This window comes from Peromyscus maniculatus, chromosome 7, assembly GCF_049852395.1.
Source record: "Peromyscus maniculatus bairdii isolate BWxNUB_F1_BW_parent chromosome 7, HU_Pman_BW_mat_3.1, whole genome shotgun sequence".
NCBI classification, from domain to species: domain Eukaryota; kingdom Metazoa; phylum Chordata; class Mammalia; order Rodentia; family Cricetidae; genus Peromyscus; species Peromyscus maniculatus.
This window is the reverse complement of record NC_134858.1, coordinates 10,940,668-10,948,455: the sequence shown is the minus strand read 5'-3', so window position 1 is coordinate 10,948,455 and position 7,788 is coordinate 10,940,668. Positions and strand designations below refer to the sequence as shown.

The 7,788-nt window shown below is 46.6% G+C and overlaps 1 protein-coding gene across 1 annotated transcript; it reads left to right on the top strand.

Moving 5' to 3' along the window:
• The first annotated feature begins 4,271 nt into the window (after positions 1–4,271).
• On the top strand, positions 4,272–7,261 carry LOC143274183 (lysine-specific demethylase 4D-like). Its single transcript, XM_076575673.1, has one exon. The coding sequence runs from the start codon at positions 5,416–5,418 to the stop codon at positions 6,814–6,816; it is 1,401 nt and encodes a 466-aa protein (XP_076431788.1). The 5' UTR covers positions 4,272–5,415; the 3' UTR covers positions 6,817–7,261.
• Positions 7,262–7,788: the final 527 nt, after the last annotated feature.

Below are 7,788 nucleotides of genomic sequence, written 5' to 3'. Positions count from 1 at the left end.
TCGATGAAACAAACGAAGGAAAACATTAAGGAATACACAAACCCTGAGCCAGCAGGGTTTGGTGTCACACACCTTTAATCCCAACATTTGGAGGGCAGAGATTGAGGCAGGATGATCTCTGTGAGTTCCAGGCCTACCTGGTCTATAAAAATGAGTTTCCAAACACCTGTGTGGTTGAGAAAAATCAAACAAACAAACAAACAAACAACAAAACACCTCAGAAATGAAAGGAGACAAAGAGTTAAATCACATCATTGATAGCAGTCTCTGTTCCATTGTTCCTGGCTAACCACTCAGCTATTGGCACCAAATGGGCCTCTAATCCTCATTTGGAGTGGATTAATGTCGGAGCCATGCATCCTAAACTACATGGAGAATTATACATTAGTTTAGCACAATTAATGGTGCTTGGGACCAACTACACCTCTTGAGAGCACAGTGAGTCCATGACTTGACTCATTCACTAAATCTAGTGGGGAATATGACAGGCCCCAGACCTTAGCACACCTGACTCCATGATGGAAGCACCAGTCAGTGTGGAGACAGCACCACCTATCCAAATGAAAACAAAGACCTAATCCACCACAATCCGTAGTTCTGGGAGAGGCTCAAAATACACTAACCTTGCAATTTGGTTTCTGTAGTTATGATCGGGTAACTGCACTCTTTTTAAGGCCTTTTTTTTTTTTTTGTGATTTTTGAGAAGGAGTTTTTCTCTGTTATTTATTTTGGTGCCTGTCCTGAGTCTCCCTCTGTAGACCAGGCTGGCCTGGAACTCACAGAGGTCTACCTGGCTCTGCCTCCCGAGCACTGGGATTAATGGCATGTGCCACCAACTGCCAGCATGACTGTTCTTTGATCTTAAACTAATTTACACTTTCTGCTGTGTTCAAGATATCTGGATTCATTAAAATAGTTTCCAGTATTCCATTTACTGTGGTCTTGTTTCTGATTGTTTCAAAACAAAATGGGTAATCATTGGTTTTCCAATTTGGGAGGATATCCACCAGAGAAGACTGCTGGGACATGGGATTAAGGCAACAGAAAGTCTTTATTGGCCAGCCAGGAACTGCACTGGGTGTTCAGCATCCCAGTACAGTCACCAGCCTTCCTCAGGGTCAGCTTTTAAGCTCAAAGACAGTGTTCTTGCTTGACATGCTTCAGTTAACAAGAGCGTTTGGGCAGTGGTGGGCCACGGCTTTAATCCCAGCAGTCAGGAGGCAGATGTGGGCAGATCTCTGAGTACGAGGCCAGCAAGGTCTACAGGGTGAGTTCCAGGACTTCCTGGTTCACACAGATAAACCTTGTCTTGAAAAATCAGGAAAAAAAAAATGTCATTTCACAGCCATACAACATTCTGAGACTTTCATCAGTATTGAAGTACAAACATTTTAAATGTCATAGAACTGATATTAAGCACAGTTTTGGCCTCCATGAAACTAATAAAGGATAACATTAAGAATGGCTGAGCCAGCAGGGTTTGGTGTCACACACCTTTAATCCCAACACTTGGAGGACAGAGATTGAGGTAGGAGGATCTCTGTGAGTTCCAGGCCTACCTGGTCAATAAAAATGAGTTTCCAAACACCTGGGTGGGAAAAGAAAAACACACACCTCAAAAAGAAAAGGAGATAAAGATTAAATCCCATCATTGATAGTAGTATCTGTTCTCTTGTTCCTGGCTAACCACTCAGTTATTGGCATCAACTGGGTTCTAATCCTCATTTTGATCTACAGAGAGAGTTCCAGCACAGAGAAACCCTGTCTTGATCAGTTTAAGGTCTTTCTTGGTTCCATATTGAATTCACACTTAGCATTGTTACATGAGAACTGTCTAGTCGTTCAACTTGAAGAACTAGGTGAACTGGTATCAAGGTAAAATTCAAAAAACCAAACATAAAGGAGTAAAATGAAACCACATTTTATTGATCACAACAGAACCCTACCAGAAATAGGGACAAGCAGGGACAGGAAAACTCTTCCTTAGGAAAGATCTTAGGAGTGAAAGTCACAGTTAGGGCAAGAGCCTGTATATACATCAAAGTCCAGACAGCTCCAATGTATAAACATCTCTGTAGATTTAGGACAGACTTATCAACCACTAGTAATTCTCCAGAAGTACAAATGTGCAAAACTGACCTAGTATAGAAACCAAGTGGTCTACTCATATGAATTACTTTATCTTTTTTGGTTTTTGTTGTTGTTGTTGTTGTAGTTTTTGTTTGTTTTGTAGGTTTGGGTGGTTTTTTTGTTTTGTTTTGTTTTGTTTTCATTTTTGAGACAGGGTGTTTCTGTATAAAATCCCTGGCTGACCTGGAACTCACTTTTTCGACCAGGCTGGCCTCGAACTCACAGAGATTCTCCTGCCTCATTCTCTGCCTTCCAAGTGTTGGGATTAAAGGTGTGTACCACCAAACACTGCTGGCTCAGCCATTCTTAATGTTATCCTTCGTTTGTTTCATTGAGGCCAAAACTGTGCTCAGTACCAAATCCATGACATTTAAAATGTTTGTACTTCAATACTGATGAAAGTTTCAGAATGTTGGCTATGAAATTATATATATATATTTGCCCCTGGTTTTTCAAGACAAGGTTAATCTGTTTGACCCCGGAATTCCTGGAACTCACCCTGTAGACCATGCTGGCCTTGAACTCAGAGATCTGCCTGCATCTGCCTCCCAATTATGGGACTAAAGGCATAAGCCACAACCATCTGGCAAAAAGACATCTTCATATTTGTTTTGTGGTGGATTCAGGTTGAATAATTATCCTTGTATAGTTAGCCAAGATTTGAGGACACTGCTTATTTTCCTGTCTGTATCTGATGTCAGGTGCTTATATAACCACCAAACTAAGAATTGTCCAGCAAGACCATAGACCTGCTTGTGTCTCTCTGTGGTGAAATTCTGTCATGCGTTCTTAAAATATTCTCTCTCTCTCTCTCTCTCTCTCTCTCTCTCTCTCTCTCTCTCTCTCTCTCTCTCTCTCTCTCTCTCTCTCTGTTTTTTGAGACAGGGTTTCTCTGTAGCTTTGGTGCCTGTCGTGGATCTTGCTCTGTAGACCAGGTTGGCCCGGAACTCACAGAGATCCGCCCTCCTCTGCCTCTGGAGAGCTGGGATTAAAGGCGTGAGCCACCACTTCCTGGCCCTAAAATTCTTAGTGGTTCTATAAACACTTGGCATATAGCATATTGCTGTGATGTATAACATTCTTTTTTGTAGTGTATTTCTGGTTTGCCTTTTCTCGAATTGGGGTTGTTTCATTTCCAGTGAAGTTGGGCGTGGCTAACGGAGGGGTGGGGCCAGTGGTGGGCGTGACTAAAGTGGGTGGGCGGGCACTGATGACAGTATTCACCTTTGCGGGTATAAAAGACCAAGAGCTGAGGCTCCAGGACCACAGGGAGTGAAAGTCTCACAGGAGAAAGCTTCTCTGGTGCTGCCCTGTCTTCAGCCAGGTCTCCATGCTGTTGGAGTAAGGTCAGTTATCTGGAACTCTCTTCAACATCTTTTGGGTGTTTGTCCTGAGAAAATGACGAGTATCATTGACCAGATCGGCTGGTCAAGCTCCAGCTTTAGGGTGTCAGATTTATCTGTGTTTCATTTGTGTTCAGTCCTGTTGGCATTTAAGTATGATTATTGTGGGGCAACATTTATCCTGGCGATCCCCAGTCACAATGAGTTCTGTCACTCGAGGGGTTGACTTTCCAGTTAGTTCTTATCCCTATGTAATATGGGTGGTCCAGGGCATGTGAGCACGGCCGTGCATCCTGGCCCATTTCTGGCTGGGAATGATTGATTTGTCCCCAGGGTCCTCCCCTGTGGTATAGAGTCTGATTCCCTAGGTGTTCCCTATTTCCCAAAGGACAGAATCTTGCTTACAGAAATTCCAGATTTTTAATTTTTAAATTTTATGGCCACTGGATTTCATTTTCCTATTGTGTATCTTTTAGGGAAAGAGCTAGTTTGTTTACTTTTGTGGGTGGAGGTGTGGGACCCCTCCAAAGTGTTACCCAGTGATTTGATCAAGGGAACCCTGGGGACCTGAAACATCTCAAGTTGCATGGCCCCAGGCTCAGGGTGACCTTGAACACAAAATCATGTTCTGGGTTGGCATACCTCAATTAACAGAAGCTAAAAAGCAAGGTTAGTTCATTTAGAGACTTTCCCAAAAGGATGGGCATTGATGGAGCTGTGCCTGTGCTGAAGGATTTTGGTTTGGTTTAGTTTTTTTTTTTTTTCTTGTTTGTTTGTCTGTCTTTGTTTTTTAGACAGGGTTTTTCTGTAGATTCAGAGCCTGTCTTGGACCTCAGTCTGTAGACAAGGCTGGCCTATAACTCACAGAGATCTGCCTACCTCTGCCTCTCAAGTGCTTGTATTAAAGGCATGCACCATCACCACTTGGCTCCTGTGCTGAGTTTTACAGTCTTTATAGCACCTCCATCATGGAGTTAGTCTTGCTAAGGTCTGACGCCTGTTTTCCACTTACCCTTTCCGAGAAGTCAGGTTAGGTTTCCTCTCTGCTCTTCTCTAGTGAGGTTAGGTTTTCTGACAATTGCATTTGAAATCTTAATTTGTCATTTGTATTGTTTTTCTTAGATTTTAATTGATGAAGTTTCTTGAATTGGATGACTAAACATTTTATTTCCCATGTATTCAGGACAACGTTGAGGACAATGTGGATCCAAGAACAACCTTGAGTCCCTGATTATCTCGGCACCAACTTCCAATTGCTAGGGTCAAGGTGAGTGTCACCAAGACTCACTTACTGTAAAACCCAGTTTTCTCCACCTGAATTCAAAATGGTTGTGTCTCTTTACCAGTGTTTTGATTTGAACTTGAATTTTGCCTAGCTCAGTCATTTTTCTATCCACTTATTTTCTGTTATTGTTGATTTCTATTAGGTTTGGGGTTGTTCCTCCTGAAGAGATCTCAGCTTCCCCTGCCTTCCAGGCCACCGGGACAGACCTCTAGGTGACAGGCCTGGACCAAGGCCCCCTGGGCAGCTGGCTGAGGTAGGCCTGGGCTGGCCTCTCTCTCCACAGAGACTCTCTCTCCAGGGAGCAGAGTCCCTGGGAAGTCAAGGCAGCAGGCTCTCTCTTCTCTTACTCTCTCTTGGCTTTTGTTTGGAGTGTGGAGAGGAGAAGGAAGGGTCTGGCTCTATTGACCAGCATCTGCTCAGACTTGTGATTCTCCTGAGAGTCATATTTAATGTTTAAAGTGTGATCCTGACGAACGGGAAACTGAAGAACTAGGAAAAAAAAGAGAAGAAGGAAGAAAGGAAAGACAGAGCTTCTGCACAGAAGAGAGAGTGAAGGAAAAAGACACTGCAGGAAGACAGGGAAAAGAGAAGAAAAGGCACGGAGACAGACAGAAAGATCCCTCTTGCAAAGCTCAAGGTCCCAGAGCAGCGGTAGCCATGGCATCTGAGCACTGTGGCCCCCAGAGCCCAGGGAGTGCCATCATGACCTTCCGCCCAACCATGAGAGAATTTTCAGATTTCAGCAAGTACATTGCCTACATGGAGTCCCAAGGGGCACACCGAGCTGGACTGGCCAAGGTCATCCCACCCAAGGAGTGGAGAGCCAGGCAGTCCTATGAGGACGTCAGTGACATCCTAATAAGCAGTCCCCTGCAGCAAGTGGTGTCTGGCCAGGCAGGTGTGTTCACTCAATTCCATAAGAAGAAGAAAGCCATGACGGTGGGACAATACCGTGAGCTGGCCAACAGTAAGAAATACCAGACCCCGCCACACCTGAGTTTTGAAGATTTGGAGAGAAAATACTGGAAAAGTCGATTCTTTGGGTCACCGATCTATGGTGCAGATGTCAACGGCTCCCTGTTTGATGAGAACACTCAGTATTGGAACGTGGCACAGCTGGGGAGCATTTTGGACCTCTTGAAGCAGGAATGCGGCATTGTGATTGAGGGTGTCAACACGCCCTACCTGTACTTTGGCATGTGGAAGGCCACCTTCGCGTGGCACACCGAGGACATGGCCCTGTACAGCATCAACTACCTGCACTTTGGGCAGCCCAAGACGTGGTATGCGGTGCCCCCCGAGCATGGCCGACGCCTGGAGCACCTGGCCAGGCAGCTGTTCCCGGGCAGTTCCCAGGGCTGCCAGGCCTTCCTGAGGCACAAGGTGGCACTCATCTCACCCACTGTACTCAAGGAGAATGGCATCCCCTTTGGCCGCATGACCCAGGAGGCTGGGGAGTTCATGGTCACCTTTCCCTATGGCTACCACGCTGGCTTCAACCATGGCTTCAACTGTGCAGAGGCCATCAATTTTGCGACCCAGAGGTGGATCGACTATGGCAAGGTGGCTTCTCAGTGTAGCTGTGGGGAGGCCAGGGTGAGCTTCTCCATGGACGCCTTTGTTCGGCTCCTGCAGCCTGAGCGATGTGAGCCGTTGAAGCCCCAGGGGCATGGATCTGTGGACTACCCAGAGGTCACCTCGCACCCCAGTCAGGGGACATTCACTTTGACTCAGAGGCATCCGTGTGCGGGACCCCTCAGGTGTCTGGTAAGCAGAGCCCTCAACAGCTGCCCTTACGCTAAGGTGGGCTCTGAGTCCCAGCGCCTTTCAGCATCCAAGCTCTTGGCTCCTCAATTCACCGTGCCGGTGAGAAGATTCTCCAAGCAAGCTTCGCAGGCCTCCCTGGTCTCCATGGATACTGCTGATGCCAGAGCCCCGGACTTTTCACAACATTCACAACAGGCCGATAGAGTCTTGGATAGGAGCCCCCAAATCTCCCTGCCACTCAAGGAGACGGACTTGAACTCAACAGACACAGGTTCGCCTCCTGCCCCTTAGACCTTTTGGCCACCAGTGGACATTCCTAGTCATCTGAATCAACGGCTGCCTGCTATGTGGACAACTGAAACTGTACTTTGGGTCCTGGATTCAAGTCACCTTTTAATTTGCACATGGTCTCACCCTCAGAATTGATGCAAAGGATGGATCTACAGTGGGTTGTGCAACTGCAGGAAGAGAATGGATGCTCCATTTGACTGTGGTGCCAGTGATGGGGCTTTTGGAGTTTAGGTGGGTTCCGACAATGGGACTCCTGGATGGAGTCTTCATGTGGTTGTAGAGGTAGGCCACACACCTGCTGTGATGGGAAGCAGCCAGCAGACATCATCACAGCTTCTAGGCTGGAAAGCCACAAGGCCATGGAACCACCTTAGAATGTCCTGCCACACCTATTCTGGGTCAGAGATCAACTCAATAAAAGGAAATGGCACAGTTCTGAGGAGTCTCCATCCTTCCTCCTCTGACAGCTGAGCCTTCATGCGACCATCGACTTGAACCTCCCACTAGTAGGATGCCACAGGGAGAGAAAGCAGGTCTTGGGGCACTCAGCATGGTTCCGAACATGCATGCACCTGTGACCTACTCGCATGGTACAATCTTCAGAGCACCACGGCCGTCATCTGCATCAGCACATCTGGAAGGACCTGCTCATGCCCATGAGTGCCCTGACTGACTTTCTGGACAAGAAGCAGGGAGGCGGGAGAGACAGGTGTAGGCTCATCCCTCCTGTATTTCCTCAGCATTGCCTTGTACTTCTGCCCTAATTGTCTCACGGTCTCAGGTGGTGCTACAGAGGCCACAGTGTGGACCAATAACAGGACCCGGTGGGGACTCCACACACTGGCTATGAGTAATCTGTTTTCCATGCTAGGATGAAATGGCTTTTTCCTGTCAGTTACTCCTCACCCATGCTCTGTAAGCAGGCCCAATAAAGATGTTATTAGTTCTCCTAACTGAAGTGTGGTAGGATAC